Raw genomic sequence first — 24,037 nt, forward strand, 5'->3', positions numbered from 1 at the left:
TCACCGTCGACGCAGATCGGTCTATAGATCTTTCGGAGAATAGTTCTCTCAAACACTCCAAGAGCTGCTTCACTTAAAGTTTTCCTGCATATCTGTATTAATTTTACAGGAATTCCGAACGCAGACATGTCTTAAAACACCTCTGAGCGGGTTTATTACAGTCGACGAATAGATTAAATGTGTCGATGTGTTTTTTGTCGGTATTTTCTAGGATCTGGTGCAGAGTGAAAATCTGGTCAATGGTGGATTTGCTAGTTCTGATGGCACATTGCTATGTTCCAATAATATCATTGACCATTGGCTTCTGTCGTTCAAACAGCACGCTGGATAGCACTTTAGGGGCGATGGGAAGGATACGAATTCCTCTGCAGTCTGCCTCTTTTTTTTGTGCACGGGACAAAGGATGCTGGGGTTCCAATCATTGGGCATGCATTTTTCCAGCCAATTTTCCTTGAATAGTTCGCCTGGTAATCCGTCGCCTTTTGCTACTTAATTATTCTTCACCCGATTAATTGCTATTCTGACCTCATCTTGGCTAGTTGGTATACATCTATACCGTCATCTCTTATTGGGTCTGGGAATCTTCTTCACCGCCACTATTTGATACCAGAAGCTTTTCAAAATGCTCCTTGCCGATCCTCAACACGTTGTCTGTATCTGTCACCAGGTTTCCTTTTTCATTTCTACAGAAGGATGTGCCTCCACCAAAGCCTTCGGTTTGGTTTTTTATTCATTGGTTAAATTTCCGGACTTCGTTCTGACTCCTATACATCTGGATTTTCTCACAAATAAGACTGATAAAGAAGAATTTCGCTTTTATACGGATTATAGCAATTCGTTCATCTACTGGAGTGAATCAGATTTTCTGAAATCCTGCATCCTTATAGCTCCGCAAGAGTCCATGTGACACTGTTCACAGTTTTCTCCACGTCCTCAATCGTTCCGAGATCTATGCGAGCAAGGGATTGGAAGTGATGTACAATGGCATCATATCCAATGATTATGCCACCACCAGTGCTGCTCATTGTCTCCACATACTCATCTGAAGTCCGTCGTACTGCTTTTCCAACAACCTCAGTTTATTCTTCAGTCTCTTAAAAGAGAGGTGGGATCCATACTGAGAACACGATCCCGCTGGGTATCTTGTGCACCGCAACGTCTGCTACTTTACTACCATTCCAAACATGGTCACAGGTGTTAACTGTCTTCTTAGAGAGGTTCGCAGACCCCTTAATACGACAGTTACAGTCTTAGCAGCAAGTTATTGATCATCAGAGGACCTCATTCTCTTCACAGCCGTCGGCTGTGTTCGAGTTTTGGCTCCCGGAGTTGCAACAGCCGCAGAGGTTCACCCAGCTGACACGAGCGCCTGCTTCTTGTTCGCCACCTTTGGTTTATCCACCAACAATTGCCAAATTTTCATCACCTTGGATTTCGGTTTCTATATTTCGGCAATGGGCGGATTTACAGACTAATGTTGTGCCTTATCAGCTTTTCTGGATGCCTTTTCACAGGCTCTCCGCTAGGCTGACTTCGACAGTTGCTGTGGTTGATGGTACCAGGGATTTCTCAGCGCTCACGTTTCCTTTGGGATGAGCTGAATGCTTAGAGATCCTAGCCACCATCGTCCCAATTGTGCTCGGCCACTCACAGTTTCCTCCTCTTTTGAAGGGGCTACCGTGGTAGATTTTGCACGTGATGTAGGAATTCTATCAATTAAGAAGTCCCTCGCAATATCATTCGGATAGTTTCTGTAGAACATCCGGATGTATTTGAGATTCCTCTTAATTAGAAGGAACTCCCTGTCCGATATCGAGTCTCTGTCCCGTCTGATAAAGCGGTTGCATTAATTAAACGCTCTCCTGTAAATCTTCTTGTCTGAGATTTCTTTGAAGTTGACTCGTTTAGTGATTCGCCTGACTGCAAGTCGTAGAACACTGATGGGCACGAGGTGCCTAGGAGTGCCTAGGACCTTGAAACATAACTACCAATTCTCTTATATTGGGTGTTTTGTCCACTTCATTAATTTTCGCAATTTTCTTTCAACCCAAATAGTCTTAAATTAGGGCAGCACCATGTTTCCGGTAAAACAAAAGAAAACTTTCATTCCACTAAATGAATATTATGTGTGGCTCAGCGGATTCGGCTTTTATATTAACGTCCAATAAATATATAACAACATTGGCAACCCTAATTGAATAACAAAATGCCACAACGTCAGATATTTCTACAAACAGCTGATTTGTTAAACATCTGTTGTAAATCCTAATCTCTACATTGCTTTTATAATTCATTCGTAACAAAACTGGTTCTGCTTTGCTTTTCATCGTTATTGGTTATTCTTCTCTCCTCATCTGGTTATTGTTTTGAACAAAAATAGGAAAACGAAAAGTAAACGAAAACACAATTGGCCAATAAATATTTTTGTTTAATTGCGAGCGATATGTTTAAAAGGAGATAATGAAAGCCCGTTCCCTCTCCTGCTGTTAGAAGAAACCGACAACGCACCTACTATCAATTAGGTCTTGATTACTGTGTGGCCTCCAAAAACAACAACAAGAACAGCCACAACAAATAATCGTAAAGGCAACACACAAGCGGAGGAGCCGATAAGTTGTTAATACAAAAAATACGCTGTTTAATTTGTTTAATATCGTCGTGCATAACACAACAAATTACCCCAAGAAAAAAGCTTTATTTGCCGTGGCGGGGTGAGCGCGCTGGTCAAAGTTCCAAGTGATAATAGAAAGACGGAAAAAACGGCGATAGAATATCGTGGATTGGTGAAAATATTCTAGTTTCAGATCTATTTTAAAATAATTGCAAGTGAAAAAAATGACTGATAAAGTGAAATATGTCGGAGCCATCGATGAGGGCACGTCATCAGCCCGTTTTATCATCTTCAAGGCGGGTACAGATGAAGTTGTGTGTTATCATCAGGTAGAAGTTCCCTCCATTTATCCCCAAGAAGGCTGGGTGGAACAGGATCCGGTGTTGATCTATGATATTGTCAAGACCTGTATTGATGAGGCCTGCACGAAGTTGGAAAAGTTGGGAGGTAGTGTTAAGGTAAGTTGGGGAACAAATTGAATATAGGAGCAGGATTAGAATCGATCAGAAATAGTGATTTTGAAATGTGATTTTTGTTGAAATATATGCCAAATAAAAATGGGATGGGAAATATGGAATGTATCTCAGGAAGTATGGACTTCTCCCACATAATATATATACTGACGTAGTCAGCATACCAAGACTTAACTGTGCTGTAAATTTCAGATCAATCCCAGTCCTATGTCTATATTTAAAATAAAACAACAATTTTCCTTTATTTTATGGCTTCAAATTCTAGCTAATTTTTATCGTCGTATTGTATCGTTTTTATTATCGTCTAATATTATGGCACCACCGTCATTTGCACTACTACAACTTCAATGATTTCATAACATTTCGGTATTTTCGGGCCTCCTCGATGCGTTCTTCCATTGAGCGCGGCGTCTTATTTTCAACTTGATCCTCCAATTTCACATAGATCTGATCGTTGTGGCGAAAATCTCCTGGTCGGCGTGGCATAACATGAAAATGTACATGTGGTACAGTCTGGCCAGCATCGGCACCATCCTGCACAGTTACAGTAGCTGCTGTCGTATGATAAATCGATTCCAACATCCTCTGTACACGGCACACGGTATTAAAGAGATCACTCATTTCCGCGGAGTTAAGGGCATTTAGACGGGGTACTGAACGTTTGGTGGACACCAAAACATGACCCTCTACCACACAACAGAGATTGGTAAATGCAAAACAATAAGGACTCTCAAAAAAGATGGTATCCTTGTTGATAATATTCTTGGCAAATTTGCGATCCTCGAGAGGTTCTGTGCTGCCACTACCATAAGCTGTTAAGCTATACACATCATCTCTTCGATGATTGAAGCAAGGCATTGAGGCACGTATGGGCTCCATTGCTGACAAATCAATTTCCACAATACCCACTTTGAGATCATCTTTATCTCCCAAATCGGCCAGCACTTTACCCCATGGATTTACGGCCATGGCATGGCCCCAACTACGCCGCTTCTCATTGTGATAACCAATTTGAGCGGGAGCCAAGACAAAACATTGATTCTCAATTGCCCGAGCCCTTAGCAGTATCTCCCAATGGGCCTTACCAGTGGGATATGAAAAGGCCGAGGGGTAGGTGAGAATCTCAGCACCTTGTTTACGCAGCAACAAACTACTCTCCGCAAAACGCATATCATAACATATTTGCAGACCCACCTTTCCGATTGGTGTCTCCACCGGTGGTATTAGCCTTGGCCCTGGCTTCACCACCTTCGATTCTCTAAATGTATATTCGGGAGTTTCAACATCAAACAAATGTAGTTTACGATAGATGTTCACCAATTCGCCCTTGTTGTTGACCACAACATGGGCATTATAAATTTTATCCGTTTTCCTCTCGTATTCATCCAAAACAGATTCATGGATGCCACCCAGCGATAGCCACACATCATATTCCTTGGCCAAACTTTGATATTTTGTGAGAGTGGGACCTGTCAACGGCTCCGCCAGTTCCAGTGTTTGATTACGATTCTCACCCACAAAATCACAACATTCCGGCAAGAACACAAAGGAGGCACATTGCTTCTTTGCCTCCTGCAGCAGCTTCTCGACTTGTCGTATATTTTCTCCCTTGTCACTGGTGCTGCGCATTTGTGTTATGGCTATAATGGACTTTGTGGTGGACCCATCATCAGCTGCTGCATTCAGTGGGGGTGTCGTAGCAGTAGACATTTTTCGTAATCTCAGTAGATTTGTTGTTAACAATTTGTAGTTCGGAATAACTCTGGTTAACGAGTCGATTGAATAACGTTGTACTAACATTGATGATGATGAAGGGAATTTATTAGCGTAGTTTATGACCAACCAACCGACCGACCGACTGTCCTCTCCCCGTTCAATTTGTGTATTTTTGTTGCAACCTGCTTAGGTTGTTATCTATATATGTGGTCTTTTTGTTCTTCTTTTTATTTCTAATTGTTTTCTTCTTTTATATTTTGCCGTCTATATTTATTTCCAGTGTTATCATATGACAGGGTTGCCATGTTTTTGGGGTGGGACATTTCATTTTTCAATGTCAGTTTGATGACATGGAGACTTGTAATGAGATTATGTTAGGAGTGCTTATGGTACTGCAAGGAAAGGAAACTGTTGGTACCAAGATCTATTGATAAGATCAACCTGCATACGAAAGTCAGATGTTTGTCTTAAATCGAATGCCAAATATTTGGACGTTGTTTACGTTTTCACAATGGAAATAAATAAACAATAAGTTTGTTCGGGAGGATGTAATAACACTTGTTATGGCCGATCTTAACGGATTTTCCAGAAGAAAGAATTCGAACACTTCAAGGCAAGTTATTTTGATATTGTAGTAGTTGTAGGAACGCGAAGTTGAGTATTTTACATTAGCCCTCAACTTTTCTGCCAAGGTAACATGTAGGCAATACACTTGAGGCGATACACCTACCATAGACATCTGCATGTATTCCGTAAAATGTATAGGACCAGAGCAGCATTACACTTATTTTCACACATATTAGAAGAGGAGTGAATAAGTTGGGCGCCATTATAAATGACACATGTGAAAGACAAAAAAGTACACGGTTGTATGAGATGGACTCTAGTGACGTGGAATGTATGAAAGTAGCGGTCAAGTGTGATACCGACGAGGCAGAGGTGCTTAACATATACATTCCGCAGTTAAATAGTTGTGTCCCGCGTTACTTGCCAGACATTAGTCATTATTTGGAAGACAATAACCGTCTGGTGATATAGGATTTCAATGCCCACCATGAATTATGGTGCAATAGGTTATGATCAGAGGTACAAGGATAAGGTAAACTGTCAATATCTATTTCCGTGGGGTCATATCTATCAATAGACCACCCCCAATTTCTTTATACATGGCAAAACCAATTGGCAAGAGTTCAGAAATTTCACAAATCGTCGCTTCAAAGAACTACCCAATCCTGCTGACGCTCTGTTAGCAGAAAGATACTTCCTGGTAACAGAAAGATGCTACCTGTGGGTCGTATACGCGAATTGAGACCAAACTTCCCATCAGAGGCAGCGGGTTTAGCAAATGTGCGTGATGAGTTTCGTCGCACTAACCCTACAGTGGGCTTCGCCAATTCCACTACTTTTATTGGAGCAGTAGGATTCGGGAGGGATGGACAGGACATCTGGAGTTCACGATGCAGAGCGTGCGGATAGATTCTTTCGAACTTCCTTACGAATCTCATCTTGCCCTTGATGAGGTGAACCTCCTTCTTCGAAATCAAATTCGCGTCTCGTCCCACGAATTTGCGGAGATACGAAACAGTACGTTTGTAGTTTTTCGCATCAGCTACTTCTCCGGCCTTCCCAACATTTGAGCATCTGTCCGCTGCTGGGTTCTCGACAGACTCCCCATCGTCGCACATCGCCTCCGTCGCAGATTGCCTCTGAAGTTTATTGTCGGCAAGTGCCGACAAAGGACCTGTTGGAGTCAGACTTGACAGGGTCTGCGCTTCCTTCGTTTATGCTACAATATTCGCCCTGTGTAGACTTGGCTAGGATCACCGTGGTGTCTAGCTCTTCATCAGTTAGGGTGAGATTCAGTAGCAGCTCCTTCGGAAACGTATCCCCACATTGCTCTTCCGATCTGAGTCTGTCTGGTCAAAGATTTATTTGCTTTGCTACTCTAAACTATCGCGGATAGCATTTAGAGTCCCGTGTAGGTAGTCCCTTTCAGAACTTTTTTTTTTTTTTTTTTTTTTGTATTCATTTTTTCTTTATTATTCAATTATAATTAATTTAATGCCTCCGCGCCATATTTGGCAAAGTAGAGGCTAATGGCAACTATACAATTTATGATATTCTAATTCTTATTATAGTTAATATTAAATTAATTGTACAAAAGATTTTCAATATTCTGCAAAAGATAAGCTTTAATGCGTTTTTTAAATATCGATATTTGTAGAATGTTTTTCAAATCGTCTGATAATTGATTATATTCCATTGGTCCAGCGTATTTTATTCTTTGTTTTGTTACTTCAACTCGACATCTAGCTACTTCCAGGTCTGATGCATGCCTAGTGTTTCTACCAGTAATTTCTCTATTTTGTCTGAAAGATATTGACGAAAGACCTATGCCTTTTAAATTTTTAAACATTGGCATTAAAATCTGATGTTTATATAATCCTCGTAAAGGTAAAACATTTACTGCTTTGTATTTGTAAAGTTCTAGTGTTGGGAATCTACGTGGTAGGTTGTAAACAATTTTTAGGGCTTTATTTTGAGCTCTCTGCAGAATTTTTAACGAGCTGCTGAATTTAAATCCATATATAATGGGAAGATATGTCAAATGGGAATGAACAAGCGTTTGATATATTAATGCTTTGGTTTCTGTGTCAAATTTGGATTTGAATTTATACAATATTCCTGTAGCAGCAGACACTTTATTTTGTATGTGGTTGATATGCAGGTCCCATTGTAAATTATTGCTTAACGTTATACCCAAATATTTTACACTAGGTGATTCAACAATTCGTGTTCCTTCCACATGAATAGCCATTTCATGATTAGACCTGCTCATATGAGGTTGAAACCTAATGAATTTGGTCTTATTCGGATTTATAATTAACTTGTTAATCCTAGCAAATTCAGATAAAATAGCAGAATCGTACTCCGCTTGAGTTTGTAAGACGCGCTCATACTTATATCCGTACAACAAACATATGTCATCAGCAAAAATGAATAATTTGCCATAAAATTTTAAATGTTTCAGATCGTTAATATATATTTTAAATAAAAGAGGGCCTAACACACTACCTTGGGGAACCCCACAATTAACAGGCAAAGAATTGCTATTTGCATCACCAATTTCAACATATTGGCGTCTGTTGCGCAAGAAATCAGAAAAAAGCTCTAACGACATATTGGATAAACCAATATTCTTTAGTTTCTTAATCAAGATGTTGTGATCCACCAAGTCGAAAGCTTTGGATAAATCAAAGAAAACACCTGCAACACCTTTTGCCCCAGCGTCAATTTTGTCACATATATGTTCAACCACATTTATAACAGCTTCCTCCGTCCCTGAGCCCTTTTTAAAACCGAACTGTCTATCGAAGAGTATTTTATTATCAACAACATACGTAGAAAGTTGTTCATAAATTATTTTTTCGAAAATTTTATCTACGGTAGAAATTTTATCTACTGGTCTAAAATCTGTTAAACTTTTGGAGTTCAGCTTCTTAGGAATCGGCAGAATTTTGTGAATTTTAAGGCTATTTGGGTATTTTCCTTCAATAATCATTGTATTAAAAATTTTAACAATTAAACTAGCAACATTATTTTTGCTAAGAAGTAATATTTTTGGTGTTATTTTGTCAAATCCACAACATTTCCTTACATTCAATGATTGTAAAATGTTTGAAACTTTTAATACATCCACAGGTTGTAAGGAAAAATAAGTCGGCTCAGGTATGAGGGTTGAAAAAAATTTATATCATCATTGGAATATTGTTCTAAATTGACTCTTGATTGTTTTACTGAGTCAATAAAAAATTCATTTAAAGCAGTGGCTTTTGCATTATCCGTAGACAAAAGTCTTCCGTCTTCCAATAATACATCAAACTTTCTGTTGTTTGACCGACCGACGGTTTTATTTATAAATTGCCATGTTTTTTTTACGTCACCTTTGTAAGCATTCAAATGATACTTATAGTAATTGTTAATCAAAATTCTATTACAGTTTTTAATTATTTTACTAATTCGTTTCAGTAGATCTGTTAGTTGGGTTTTATTACGAGCTTTACGTCTCCTACATAACAGTTTATTTTTAAAATTCATGAGAGCGGATAAATTCTCTGTAATCCAGGGTGAGATCATTGAACGAATATTTACAGATTTATGTTCTACTGTTGTACAATGCAATGTTGCCGTCGTCAAAGTTTCAATAAATCGGTCACATAAATCAGATGAATTAATTTCATGACTTAAACCCGTTAATTCTGTATTTAAAATTGATGATAGTTTGACATAATCCGTCTTAACAACTTTTTGTGTTATAAAATCATGTGGACATACTGAAATATCCAAACAACAGCTAAGTATATTGTGGTCCGATATATTATTTTCAATGCTATGTACTGAAATATTTTGAGGGAAATTACTTACAACCCAGTCAATAGAAGACTTGCTCAAAGGCCTAGTAACAAGATCATGACACGGCTTCATATTGTATTCATTAAATACATTTAAAACTTGTTTGTTACGTAATCTGCTATGTAGATCTACGTTTAAATCACCCACCACTATCATCGGGCCAACACGCAGTCTCTCCATAATGTTTTCCAATTTATATAAAAATCTTCTTAAATTGCAACGCTGTGGTCTATATATCGATAATACTATTAAATTAGAATTTTCAATTTTGACATTTTGCAAATCAATGGCAATAACATCTAAACCAGTCCTGTAAGTCAGAGATTGATTTTCATCAGTCCTGACCTACTCGTTTGCCAATAGAATTGCCGGTTCGTCAACGTTCGGATTCGAAAATTATGCACTAACAGATACAGCTGCAGGTGCCAAGGCATCCACACCTAGAACAGCCGGATCACAATCGCTTGACACGTGGCTTGTGACCTCACCAACGATTGTCGCCGGTACTGGGTTATTAACTCCCTGCACCGCAACTTTTTTATTTTTGCTCTTTTTAACCATCGTAGTTAATTAATTTAAGGGCACTACCTCGATTCATTTTGGTTCACGGGAGATCCGAAAATCCCCAGGATTTCCACGAAGTGCAGAGACCTACATGACCTAGGATAGTTTCACTCTACACATCATGGAGACCCCCTTCCCATCCCCCACCCGGGGAAGACGCGCCTAGTAGGAGATTGGCAACTCCCCGTATTTTATTTGCCCTCACTTCTGAATTTATATAGTACAATTAGATAATTGAAATGTAATAATTTTATCTATTTTGCGTTCTACCTTTTCATGCAGGATATTGTTGCCGTAGGTGTGACCAATCAAAGAGAATCGGTTATTGTATGGAATCGTCACACAGGCGAGCCTCTACACAACGCCATTATATGGTTGGATAATCGTACTACCACCACAGTAGATGACCTGATCGAGTCGATACCGAATAATTCCAAAAATATTAACTACCTCAAACCGCTGTGTGGTCTGCCGTTGTCACCATATTTTTCGGCACTAAAATTACGCTGGTTGCGTGACAATGTACCGGCTGTTAAAAAGGCCATGGATCATGGCGATGTTATGTTCGGAACCATTGGTAAGGGGAGAAAAACTTTCCAGAAGGTTAATAGGAAATTTAATCTCTTTATTTTCTAGATTCCTGGTTAATTTACAATTTATCTGGTGGCCCCAATGGTGGCCTGCACATAACCGATGTTACAAATGCCTCGCGTACCATGTTAATGAACATTGAAACTCTGCAATGGGATCCACATCTATTGAAATTTTTCGGTTTGCCAAATACGATTTTACCGAAAATTGTATCCAGCTCTGAAGTTTATGGTCAGATAAAAGATACCGATCTTAAGGGTATACCGATAACGGCGTGTTTGGGTGATCAACAGGCTGCCTTGGTGGGTCAACAGTGTTTGCATAGAGGACAGGCGAAGGCTACATATGGTACGGGCTGTTTTCTGCTTTATAATACCGGTACTGCTATTGTAACCTCATCGCATGGTTTGCTCACCACGGTCGGTTATCAATTTGGTAAAGATTCAAATCCCACCTACGCTCTGGAGGGTAGTGTTGCCATTGCTGGTGTGGCTTTGACATGGTTACGTGATAATTTGGGATTATTTGAATCGCTAGGACAGGTGGAGGCTATGGCTCGATTGGTAGACAATTCATTGGATGTGTATTTTGTACCGGCTTTCAGTGGTCTCTATGCACCCTATTGGAATCAAGAGGCTAGGGGGTGAGTTTGAGACATCCACTATTTATATTCCGAATTCACTTTAAATGTCTTTTCTTCTGTTTTGTTGTTAGGGTCATCTGCGGTCTAAGCGAAGAAACAACCAGCGAACATATTGTTCGTGCCACCTTGGAATCTATTTGCTTCCAAGTTCGTGATATTTTAGATTCCATGAAAAAGGATTGCGGCATTCCTTTGGCCAAATTAATGGTTGATGGTGGTATGACTGTTAATTCTCTGTTCCTACAACTGCAATCCGATTTGGTTGGCATTAATGTAATACGTTCAAAAATTGCCGAAACCACAGCCTTGGGTGTGGCATTGGCAGCCTATCGTGCCATCGAACCCTCCTTTAACATCGAAGAAGGTCTATCGGCTGGCGAAGAACGTATCCAACATAAACCAAAAATATCGGAAAACGAACGGGATATGCGTTATCATAAATGGAAAATGGCCGTTGAACGTTCAATTGGTTGGGATACATCGGCTGCTGCAACGGGTAATCGGGATTTGTTTGATTAGTGTTTTGAGTTTTTATTTTAAGTAAATAAAATAATAATGTAATTGGCTAGAATGTGTTAAAAAATGAGTCCAGGGGCACAAAATGTGTTAATTAAATAAAAATTAAAAAAAAAAAAAATTCAAAAAAAGTATCTTCCTGAAAATAAGAAATGTTCGTTAAGACTTTGTTTAGGCAATATCCGTCGACGGCTTGATTCAACGTTCGAGTGTGCAGCTGTTTCAGACCTGCAGCTATTGACGATCTTTTGTAGTCGGATAGTAGTGTCTGATGTCCTTCATTTTGGGCGGAAGTGTCTGATGTCCTTCCGGATGTGTCGTGGAGGAGGATCCTGCACTACTATGTGGTGGTTGAGGTGACTTGGCAGATGTCAGGCCAGAAGGAACTGTCTGGCAAGCAACAAGTTATGTTGTTGTACTGACAGTATCCTTGTCTCCTCGTGAAGATGATCCACGCTCGACATCTTGACACATCGGGTAGCAATCCTGTTAATGTTAACACCGGACAATATAATCGAACAGACATTGGTGTACGACACCACTGAAACAACTGGTGGTGGAATGGGGAGCACAATGGACACTGACTTGCGGTACTCCCATTTTGATCATGCGATATTTGGATGTTTATCCAGGGAGCTCAACGAAGGCTTAGGAGACATACTGATCTTCTATAAAGAGAGTTACTACTCTTCTTTAAGAAAAACTACTGGTGTTCTAGAAAAATCTTTGGCGAAGTTGAACCTTTGGGCATGATTGCATCTTGAACGAACCAGGTATGACATTGAACCAACGCGTAAAACTAAGCGACTATATATCACCAGTCCTGAGATTTGACGATGTAGATGTCGTTATTCCTAGTAGAGACGACTGGAACCGGAGTAACTCTCCTCTGGACGGGCTGGCTTTCTATACAGACGGATCCAAGATGAAAAAAAGTACAGGGGTCTTCTGTGAAAGGCTAGACCTTGAGTTTACCTTCAAGCTGGATAGCAACTGTAGTGTTTTCCAAGCTGAAATCTTTGCGATTTGGAAGGCAGCGGAATTGATAAAAACTCTGGATGCAGAGATCGTTAAACCGGTTACTATTTTTGTGGATAGTCAAGCGGCTCCTCAAGTGTAGAACAGTTGTGGAAGAATTTACTTACAGCTATCGGCAGTGTTGGGTACCAAGACACCGTGATATCATGGGTAATGAAAAAGCAAACGAATTAGCTAGACGAGGATATCAATCTACAGAATTAGCAATTGATGGCTTAATCAAACCACCCATGTCATCTTTATCGGAACTTTGAGGCGTTCTTGGACGGAAAAGCTTATGAACTTTGGTACAACGAACCTAGGTGCAATGTGTCAGGATCTATTTGGATTAATGTATACTCTGCGTTGACGAGGAGGAGAGAGAGAAATAATTAAGCATCTCCAGTCCTACTAGTCTGTGCCCTACAGAGGGCACAGACTAGTGGGTGCTCACTTTCCACCGAGTCTTAGTTTCTTCTCAACGACGGAACCTGCTCTAATCTGCAGCGTCATTAGAAACCTAAAGTGATTGGGACATTGCAACCTTGGCACGTAAAATATATTCTGTCGGATCTCTATAGACATCGATACTATCTCATACTTCCTTGTAAGTTTCTCATCTCTCTCTATCCTCCCAAAGATCTATCCATATCTTTTTCTTTTCGTACATGATCACAATGGACCTGAGGGTCTCAGAGTGCTGCAGCCATATTAGTGACTGCACATCCCCTAACCTAACCTATATCAGTAGACAGAGTGAGGTTATGTATAGAGCGAATATGGCGATCTTTTAATGAAATTTTCATCGAGCGTGCCCTCTGTAGGGCACAGACTAGTGGGTGCTCACTTTCCACCGAGTCTTAGTTTCTTCTCAACAACGGAACCTGCTCTAATCTGCAGCATCATTGGAAACCTAAAGTGATTGGGGCATTGCAACCTTGGCACGTAAAATATATTCTGTCGGATCTCTATAGACATCGATACTATCTCATACTTCCTTGTTAGTTTCTCATCTCTCTCTCTATCCCCCTATAGATCTCTCCATATCTTTTTCTTTTCGTACATGATCACAATGGACCTGAGGGTCTCAGAGTGCTGCAGCCATATTAGTGACTGCACATCCCCTAACCTATATCAGTAGACAGAGTGAGGTTATGTATAAAGCGAATATGGCGATCTTTTAATGAAATTTTCATCGAGCGTTTCGAATGATGACAAAATTGCATTTTACTTGGGGTACCCTTTATTTGACGAAATGTTACATCTGAAAATTTCCGTCGTATGAAACTAAAATTATTTTGAATTAATTCCAATCACAAAGCTATGGCAACCCTGAAATATTTAACTCTTCAAATCATGTTTGTGTGTTGGTATGTGTTAATAAAAAACATCTGATATTTGTTTACATACAAAAAATGAATCCATGTCGGAGTTGTGTCAAAAGCCTTATTTCGTTTATTAGAAAAATACAAGAAATAAATCCAGTAAGAGATTTATCAACAACTACAGCAGCAAGATCGGATAAAGGTATGTTGGGAATATATTTCGAAAACTATGCACATCTTATATAAACATGCAACTTTCTCTTTTTTCTCCACAGTGCCTGAAAATGAAGAAGATACGATATTAGTGGATAAGGATGAGTCAATTACCCTCATCGGTATAAATCGTCCAAAGCAACGTAATTCCATAAATGCCCAAACAGCTGAAAGGCTATCCAATGCCTTGGCAGCATTTGAGGCTGATGACACCTCACCCATAGCCGTACTCTATGGGGTGGGTGGCACCTTTTGTGCCGGTTATGACATACAAGAGTTGGAGTCTCAATGTGAAAAGGGAAGTTTAGATTTCCTGCTGCGTCATGAAGGCTCTGTCGGTCCAACAAGACGCCATCCAAAGAAACCTATTGTCTGTGGCATTAATGGTTTTTGTGTGGCCAGTGGTTTAGAATTGGCTTTAATGTGTGATCTGAGGGTAATGGAAGACACCGCGATTTTGGGATTTTTCAATCGTCGTTTTGGTGTTCCCGTAAGTGATGGTGGTACAGCCCGTTTGGCAGCCATTGTTGGTTATTCCCGTGCTTTAGAGTTATTAGAAAGTGGTCGTCGTATTGATGGCCGTGAGGCTTTAAATATTGGTTTAGCAAATCGTTTAGTTGCCACCGGTACAGCATTGGGTCAAGCTGTCAATTTGGCATTTTCCATTGTGAAATTCCCCCCGGCTTCGTTAATACGTGATCGTAGTTGTTTGTATACGAATGCCTATAGTCGGCAAGGTTTTCGAGCAGCCATGCAAACGGAAATTATGAGCACCTCGAAAGAGGTGCTGACCGAACTGAAAGAGGGGGTGCAACGTTTTAAGAAGGGTATGTACGACATATATTGAAAATAAAATAATTTATTTTAATAAATTTGTTTTATATATTACAGTTGATCCTTTGCAAAACAAGACAGAGGGATGGCATGTCAAAGAAAAACCCATACCCGAATGGGAGCGCCAAGAAATTGCCCATGAAAATGAAATTAGAAAGAAAACAAAGTAATATGCCTTGTAAATGTGTATGTGTTAAGTGTTAAAGAAAAGTGTATGTGATATTTAATATCACTTTAAAATGTTAAATAAATTAAGACAATTAAAAAAAGTTTAAGGAAATATCGAACTAACAAAATTTTAAAATATATAGGAAGGTCTTCAAATCATAACGAAATAACTTAAAATTATCAGAAGATTTTCCTTATGGAAGAAGGTCCAGAAGGTGTGTTGTACCCCTTATTGAGGACCAATATATCTACTTATAGAAGGCCAAAAAATTATCATCAGTTAGTCTTCGCGCGGCTCACAAGAAAGGCGCATTTAAAGAGTTAATCACACCTACGGGCTTAAAAAAAGTACAAAATGGCGCTGTGTTAAGCTTTTGCTTAACTTGCCACGTGTTTTATTATCGAACTAAACGGAAAATATAAGAAAATCTCGTTTATATCGTACATATGGTTTATGGTCTTATACCTTCTATTCTAATAGAAAGTGGACTAGCTGGAGGAGGAAATGCCTCCAGTTTTTAAAGAGATAAAAAAATTATCATTTGTATATAAGGACAATAAAGTATTATAATAGCACCAGGTCCAATAGAAAACCAAAAATTAAAGACCAACAGACCTTTTTTTAACATGACCTAATAGCCCTCTATAAGAAGACCTATTACTACATTGTGTTGGTGAAGTCCTACTACCCTCCAATCTTCTGCAAAATGACCTACTGACTACAATCCCACAGCGGTTGGTTGTGTGTATCGGTTTGATTTGGAGAATGACTCCGACCAGAGGCTGCTACTTCAACAAATACATGTACGTGTCTGTTATTTTTTTTTCTGGCTGTGGCATTTTGTCCCGAAATGCCTGCCGGGATAGAAAGAAACCCCGGACATTGGTTCTGTAGTATTTGTCAAAACCGCATCCATCATAGATCAATTTCGGTGAGATGCAATGGATGTAGAGAATGAGAGAATTTTCGTGGTTGCTCTGGACCCGGATACAGGAGTACTGCGAAAGGATTTACATCGCTTCATGCCCCAATATCACGTCTCCCAACGTGTCTGAGGATTTTTCGTAGGTGAATGATGAATCGTTCTTGCTTGGTCTCCCCAACAAGTACAGTGAAATTGTGAAGTTTAGGAGTCGAAGCTCTGTCAATTCAACCCAGCAGATCCCAGGGTCAGGGAACACACAGTTTAGTTACGGACCATAAGCAGAATAGTTGTTTGGAACATCGGAACTGACGTGACCTAGTCTCTCAGCAGGGAATGTTGGTCTAGCAAATGAGCATGGTAAATTCCGTTGACCTAACCCAGCAGATTCCATGGTTGCAAATCATTAACATGGGCCATCTCCACACACATAATAGGAAAGTATTGGTAGCGCTTGATTTATCAAAAGTTTTTGATATCGTCAATCATGCCGTAGGAATACAAGGCAGCGCTAAGTGTAGGGGTAGCAGTCAAATGTGGTACTGCCGAGGTAGAGGTACTTAATGTGTATATTTCGTCGATTAATAGTTTTGAACCGTTCATTTGACCTCTTACAAAGCGATTGGCCGGCGTGTGGCGGTATCAGTGTGGTCTGCGAATACTAGTGTCACGCAATGGAGAATTGTTCAGACCTGTGAGAACGCCAAGCTGAGAACTGCATCAGGAGACGAAAATCCTTCTCTTATGTCAGGATAGCAATATGCTTGTGTGCTTCAGGGACAATCATCCTAAGCATTATGTGGCGGATAAAATGAATGCTGTAGAGAGAGGTCCAACGTTATAAAAGAGAAGAAGAATAGAAGAACATTAGGTCGTCTTATAGAAGACCACTAGGTTTTCTTATAGAAGAACATTAGGTCTTCTTATAGAAGACCATTAGGTGTTCTTATAGAAGGCCATTAGGTCTTCTTATAGAAGACCATTAGGTCTTCTAAAAGAAGACCATTAGGTCTTCTTATAGAAGACCATTAGGTCTTCTAATAGAAGACCAATAGGTCTTCTTATAGAAGACCAATAGGTCTTCTTATAGAAGACCAATAGGTCTTCTTATAGAAGACCACGAGGTCTTCTTATAGAAGACCACGAGGTCTTCTTATAGAAGACCACGAGGTCTTCTTATAGAAGACCACGAGGTCTTCTTATAGAAGACCACGAGGTCTTCTTATAGAAGACCATTAGGTCTTCTTATAGAAGACCATTAGGTCTTCTTATAGAAGACCATTAGGTCTTCTTATAGAAGACCATTAGGTCTTCTTATAGAAGACCATTAGGTCTTCTTATAGAAGACCATTAGGTCTTCTAGAAGACCATTAGGTCTTATAGAAGACCATTAGGTCTTCTTCTAGAAGAAGACCATTAGGTCTTCTTCTAGAAGAAGACCATTAGGTCTTCTTCTAGAAGACCATTAGGTCTTCTTCTAGAAGACCATTAGGTCTTCTTCTAGAAGACCATTAGGTCTTCTTCTAGAAGACCATTAGGTCTTCTTCTAGAAGACCATTAGGTCTTCTTCTAGAAGACCATTAGGTCTTCTTCTAGAAGACCATTAGGTCTTCTTCTAGAAGACCATTAGGTCTTCTTCTAGAAGACCATTAGGTGTTCTTACAGAAGACAATTAGGTCTTCTTATAGAAGACAATTAGGTCTTCTTATAGAAGACCATTAGGTCTTCTTATAGAAGACCATTAGGTCTTCTTATAGAAGACCATTAGGTCTTCTTATAGAAGACCATTAGGTCTTCTTATAGAAGACCATTAGGTCTTCTTCTAGAAGACCATTAGGTCTTCTTCTAGAAGACCATTAGGTCTTCTTATAGAAGACCATTAGGTCTTCTTATAGAAGACCATTAGGTCTTCTTATAGAAGACCAAAAGGTCTTCTTATAGAAGACCAAAAGGTCTTCTTATAGAAGACCATTAGGTCTTCTTATAGAAGACCATCATGTCTTCCTATAGAAGACCATTAGGTCCTCTTATAGAAGACCAGTAGTTCTTCTTATAGAAAACCATTAGATATTCTTATAGAAGAACATTAGGTCTTCTATAATAGAAGACCATTAGGTTTTCTTATAGAGGACAATTCTTTTTCCATTCCCGTGCGAAATAAAACACCACGAAAACAAATATTCTTCAAAGGATATAAATCATTTTGACTATTTATTGATATAAGTATTTTGTTTTTGTTGTATTTGTTTTTTAATTTTATTTTATTTATTTTTTTTAATTATTTTTCATATATAATAATATATTGCACTTGAGTTTTAAAGAAGTAAAATTAAAAAATTAAAAATCAAGAAGAAAAAATGGTACGGAGACATGTTAATTACGTTATTTTGCGGTTTCGGTTGTTTCATTTGTTTTTAGCATTTTACATTTGTTTTTGTTGTTGTTGTAATTTAGTTTTTTTTTTGCATAGCATTACTTAAAAATTAGAGCTAAAATGTCTGTGAAATGTCTGTGTTATATATGTAGTATGTAGCTAAAAAATATCTTCTTAAATTACAATTTATTTTAATTATTTTTCTATTAAGTTTATTTATCAAAATATTTGAAATTTTCCACAATATTTTTTTTATGTTATTTTTTATATATTATATTTCAATATTTTTGTTGATTATGTCTCAAAGAATTCTGCTCTCTTTTGTCTCCATTATATACCAATATCGTTAATTACTTAGATTAGCTAATAAACCACATTCATTCATGCCGACACACCGACAAAATAATAAAAAATACCATCAATAATAGAAATACACTTAGCAGGCTGATAGAGAGAGAGAGAGACACACAGAGACTGACAGATAGGCAGTGAGACAACGTTTAAAAGCACAGCATTTTGATTTATATATTTATTTTTTGTTTGTTTTTTATAAGCTTTAAATATTTGTATTTAATTTTTATTTTACACAAATAAAAAAATATATTTGCCTGTATGTTGTTTGTATATAAGGGTATATTGTATATATGTATGTATATATGTGTTTTATCCATTTGTGCCATTGAAAGCAAAAATTGGATTTTTTCCATTAGATTGGCGCCCAACGTTTCCAAGATGACTAAGATGTAGCTTTATAACGTCAAGGTTGCTAGATGTAAAGTCTAACCTAGTGGTTTGGGATGTTTTTTTTTTGAGGTCCAGACACAAACTACCGCTCAATGTTATAAACTTGCGAGTTCCAGAACCAACTCGCGCCCAATGTTTAAGCGTTTGAACCTCAATTTATTAATTTTACTACAGAGGTCCAATGATACACAGTTGGTTACGTGGCAACCTAATTAGCTTTGTGTGTAAATGATGTGGGTAATAATAATCCTTGTTTTTTAATTCCACACATAAATGGCGCCCAACGTTTTTGGGGACAGCTTTTTTACTTGATTTAGAATAAACTGTTATTTAAAAATGGGACTACTTTTGTTTTTGGACGCATTGTCAAATATCCTAGAAAAGTAGACACTTGTAATAAGCGGCTAACGTTAGATGACGTGACCGATTAAAGACTACAAACAAAGAAACCGAAGGAAGATTTTGGTGCCAATAAGTATGGCGAAGGAGTTGAGGAGATAGTTTGCCTAAAAAAGGAAGTCTGTGGACAGAAGCGGGAACAATCAGAAGAAGAAAGTCGCCGCTATGATGAAGCTTCCCCAACAAATTTGAGATATATTTTCAACATTTTGTGTTTGATGTACCAGAAGTTGTGAACCGATTTTATCCATCTTCGAACATGATTTGAGTTTGAAAGAAAAATTACGATGTGTACAGTGGCATCATGGATATTCCATTCACTTGATATTGGATGAAGAAATTTTCAAAATGTTGAAACATTTTGGATAGGTGCCAGGAGTTGGCCATTTTTGGACTTAACCCAGGTTTTATTAAACTACTAGAATATGCCCACTACTTCGTTAAACATGTATTAACATATTTTATTTTCGTAGAACGATTTAACGATTCGAGCTCTAAAAATTCACCCAAATCCAAATTTTACCAAATTTAGTTCCATTTAGCACACATTCTTTCCATAAATACCCACCTCAACCATCCAACAAAACTTCCTGTATACCCCGATCTTACACCCCCAAAATTATTCCAAATTCAAATTTTCAGGATTTCAACTCTATCGCTTCACCTACAATTTAAATTGTACTAAATTTAGTACACCTTTGTACAAATTACACAGTGATCCTAAATCCAAGTTTCAGTATTCGAACTCTATCGGTTCACCCACAATTTAAATTGTACCAAATTTAGTTCATAGTAGTATCAATTTCGATACCCCAATCCTACACCTCCTAAATCACAATTTCGGTTCACCCACAATTCAAATTGTACTAAATTTAGTACATAGTACTACTAATTATCAAAACTTCCTAAATACCCAAATCCTACATCCCCACAGTGATCCTGACTTCAAATTTCAGTATTTCAACTCTATCGCTTCACCCACAATTTAAGTTGTACCAAATTTAGTACACAGTAATTTAAAATTTTAAATTTAATTTAAATTTTAAGATTCTAGCTTCGGCCGTTTCGTCTGGGCGTTGATGAATCATTGAATCAGTCAGTCAATCACTTTACTCTTTTATTAGTGTAGATAGGGGTCATAAGAGGCGTGGATCTATTCAAAATAAATTTTACGGGCGTAAATTTATTCAAAATATTTTTATAGGGGTCACACGAGGCGTGGATTTATTCAAAATAAATTTTTCGGGGCCTAAAAGGAGTTATTCAAAACTACTTTTCCAGGGCTAGAAGAGGCTTGGATTTAATTAAAATATTTTTTTTATAGGGGCCAAAAGAGTCGTGACTTTATTCAATACAATTTTTACAGGGGCCAGAAGTGTTCTGGATTTATTCCAGATCATTATTATTACACGGCCAGAAGAGGCGTGGATGTATTCCAAATCATTATTACAGGACCAGCAGAGGCGTAAATTTATTCAAAATAATTTTTTCTGAGCCCACAAGAAGGGTACATATATTTCAAATTTTTGTTTCTGTGGGCAGAAGAGGCCTTACGATTTATGGATTTTAAACCCCCTTTTAAGTCGTTGATTAGAAATATCTTTGAACTTTCATACAATGCTAATTTTCTCTTACTTAACACAAGTTTATATCTGTTTGTCAATATGGCATAAACCGTTAGAATTCCCTCTAACCATTTTTGCAAAATTTATAAAAATCGGTTAAGTAGTCGCTGAGTTATTTGCATTTGAATTGAACGATGTTCCGAAATATCCCTACTGCTCGGTGCTGGGCGCCTATTACCTGAAAATGAAAAACCACACAAAAATGCATTTTTTAAAAAGAGGCAAATTTGTCTTCATGATGCCCCCTGGTTTGAAAAAAGTGTAGCATACTTTTAGGTCAAAAATAGTCTGCAAAATCAGTTTTTGAAGACCAACTTTCGATGGGTATAGCTTTTCAAGGGACTATCGCATTTGAACAAAACGGGTGTCATATGAAAGAGTAAATAGTCTACTTTATTATGACCAGCAAAAAATATTATAATACGAATATCACTGAGGGAAATTATAGACTTTTTACACTCTCCGCTATTTGGATACCGAAGGTGTGCCTAAAACTTTCGAAGTAATGAAGTTTCGGGCATAACTTCTCAAAATAGGAATTATACAAAAAAGTGCACCTAAATCGGCATTAAAAATTATAAATTACAGCCAAGATTGATAGCCTTAGATGCCTTAATCGGCATTGTTACAAATGTGGGTTTGGATAATTTGAAATAAAATAATACACCGACGCCCAACATTTCAAAGTTTTGAAGGCTTTAAAAATCTATTTTGTTATTTTACGACATGGGTCCGACCACACACACAGTTGGCTATGGGCGAACCTCATTAGTTTTTCGTGTAAAGGTTGAAAATATCATTACCCCTTGAATGGCGCCCAATTTTGCCCTGATGATTTTACATTAAATTTTATTTAGATTTTACATTTTTAGATTTTACATTAAAATTCGCACTTCTCTTGTTTTTGAAAAAAAGAAACCTAATGGCGCCCAATGTTTTACCTTTGTCTAGGATATAGTTTTTAACAATTGAGGATGTTTTGAGAATGATTGGCACTTTAACGGTTCAATTTTTTCTGTTTCTAGAGTGAAGACAAATGTCGAACACTGGTAAATATTGAAATAATTCACAGATCCAATTTCGCAGAAGATTAGCAAAACATGTGCTCGGGCGGCATTTTATTTTGTCTCCATGACTTTGAAATGCTTAGAAAGCTTAACGTCTAGTATTTACACTTGAGCCTATCGAATTTGAACCGTTGGGCGCCAATCATTATTTTACAACTCTAAACAAGACATCCACGTTTGTCATGTAAAATCTTGGCCTCCCACGTATTATTGTGTGACATACGATTTTGTATTTTAAGAAATAAGAGCAAGTTTGTATATTGGCCAAATGTAAAACGTTGAGCGCCATCCGTTTTTTTTTTATTACAAAAAAAGTAGTAAAAAGTCATCTTAAGTAGCAAAATACTGGGGATACGTCATCGTATCCACTGGTCAACTTTGTAACGTTGGGCGTCATTTATTTTGGAATGGCGATATATTAGCTTATCCCGTGACCAACTGTGATTTGGAAGGACCAAGACCGGGCGAACGTTAAGCGCCATTTGATTTTTCTTTTTCTTACAACTTGTAGAGTAAAATTTATTTTACCTTAAGCAAATATATTCCCTGAAAAGTTGTTTGTGGAATTTAAAATGAAGGAGTTAAATTATGTGTCTATCCCGTGGCAAACTGTGAATTGGAAACCCAAATCTGGACAATTTTGAAACGTTGGGCGCCATAGATTACAATCTATTCCAAAAATTCTAAACGTTGGGCGCCATCCTGGTTTACCATTGCGTGAAAGGGAAATGATGAATACGTTATTTATAAGACCAATGGCATTTTAAGTAAGTAACTCTATACCTTGGTCAACTTTGAAAGGTTGGGCGCCATTCATTTCTGAACAAGGCGTACATAACCGCTACACATTAACATTGAAAAGCCACAATCATAATTTTGAAAGATTGGGCGCCATTGGATGTTGAAAGATGTGTTGGTATTGGGCGCCATGATTTTTTTTTATTAAAAAAAAGAAAATTTTAATCTGTAGAATAAAATCTACAATACCTTAAGTAGTATAAACTAATAACTCCACGGTCAGCTTTGTATGGTTGGGCGCCATTCAAAACAAGGAGTAATAATATCTACTATTAGCTTATCCTGTGGGCAATTCTGAATTATAAGGCCAAAACATGAATACCTTCGATACGTTGGGCGCCATTATTTTATAAAATTGCCAACAAGAGATTTAATATGTTCAATTGGTATAGGTGTTGGGAGCCACGTTTTTATACCCTTCACCACACTGTGGTCCAGGGTATTGTGCCTTTGTGCACATGTGTGTAACAGGCAAAAGGAATCGAGATAGACACATGGCTCCTTTTGAGAATATGCATAGAATCACTTTCTGAGTCGATTTATGCATGTCCGTCCGTCCGTCTGTTGATGTTAAATTGTAAACAACGTACAGGTCGCATTTATGATCCGATTTGGATGAAATTTTGCACAGATCACTTATTTGGCCCAAGGACGAACCCTATTGAAATTGGGGAAAATCGGTTCAGATTTAGATATAGCTCCCATATATAGTTTCGGTCGATTTTAGGTAAATGGTGCACCAAAATCCCTGAAAATGATTTGATTTGCACGATTTTTTGCATAGCGTATTGAATTAAGTCTAGAATGACTTGTGCCATGTTTCGTGAAAATCGGTTCAGATTTAGATATAGTTCCCATATATAATATCGCCCAATTTTAGGTAAATTTTGTACATATCTTTCGATTTGCACGAAATTTGGTACAGCCTATTGAATTAGGTCTAGAATGATGGGTGCTAAGTTTCGTGAAAATCGGTTCAGATTTAGATATAGCTCCCATATATAGTATCGCCCGATTTTAGGT

At 38.0% G+C, this 24,037-nt stretch overlaps 3 protein-coding genes across 3 annotated transcripts; 2 read left to right on the forward strand and 1 right to left on the reverse strand.

Moving 5' to 3' along the window:
• Nucleotides 1-2,835: 2,835 nt before the first annotated feature.
• LOC133328889 (glycerol kinase) lies at nucleotides 2,836-11,539 on the forward strand. The gene is made up of 4 exons (XM_061537398.1): nucleotides 2,836-3,069; nucleotides 10,060-10,354; nucleotides 10,414-11,011; nucleotides 11,083-11,539. Exons 1-4 carry the CDS (start codon nucleotides 2,836-2,838, stop codon nucleotides 11,528-11,530), a joined length of 1,575 nt encoding a protein of 524 aa, XP_061393382.1. The 3' UTR covers nucleotides 11,531-11,539.
• LOC133328893 (nitrilase and fragile histidine triad fusion protein NitFhit) lies at nucleotides 3,421-4,794 on the reverse strand. Its single transcript, XM_061537403.1, has one exon. It carries the CDS (start codon nucleotides 4,792-4,794, stop codon nucleotides 3,421-3,423), a length of 1,374 nt encoding a protein of 457 aa, XP_061393387.1.
• Nucleotides 11,540-13,959: 2,420 nt separating the features above from the next.
• On the forward strand, nucleotides 13,960-15,086 carry LOC133328903 (probable enoyl-CoA hydratase). The gene is made up of 3 exons (XM_061537413.1): nucleotides 13,960-14,071; nucleotides 14,145-14,909; nucleotides 14,974-15,086. Exons 1-3 carry the CDS (start codon nucleotides 13,960-13,962, stop codon nucleotides 15,084-15,086), a joined length of 990 nt encoding a protein of 329 aa, XP_061393397.1.
• The last annotated feature ends 8,951 nt before the right edge of the window (nucleotides 15,087-24,037 follow it).

This window comes from Musca vetustissima, unplaced genomic scaffold (assembly GCF_032173495.1).
Source record: "Musca vetustissima isolate MV318-11 ecotype Yass unplaced genomic scaffold, APGP_CSIRO_Mvet_v1 utg14752, whole genome shotgun sequence".
In the NCBI taxonomy this organism is placed as follows: Eukaryota; Metazoa; Arthropoda; class Insecta; order Diptera; family Muscidae; genus Musca; species Musca vetustissima.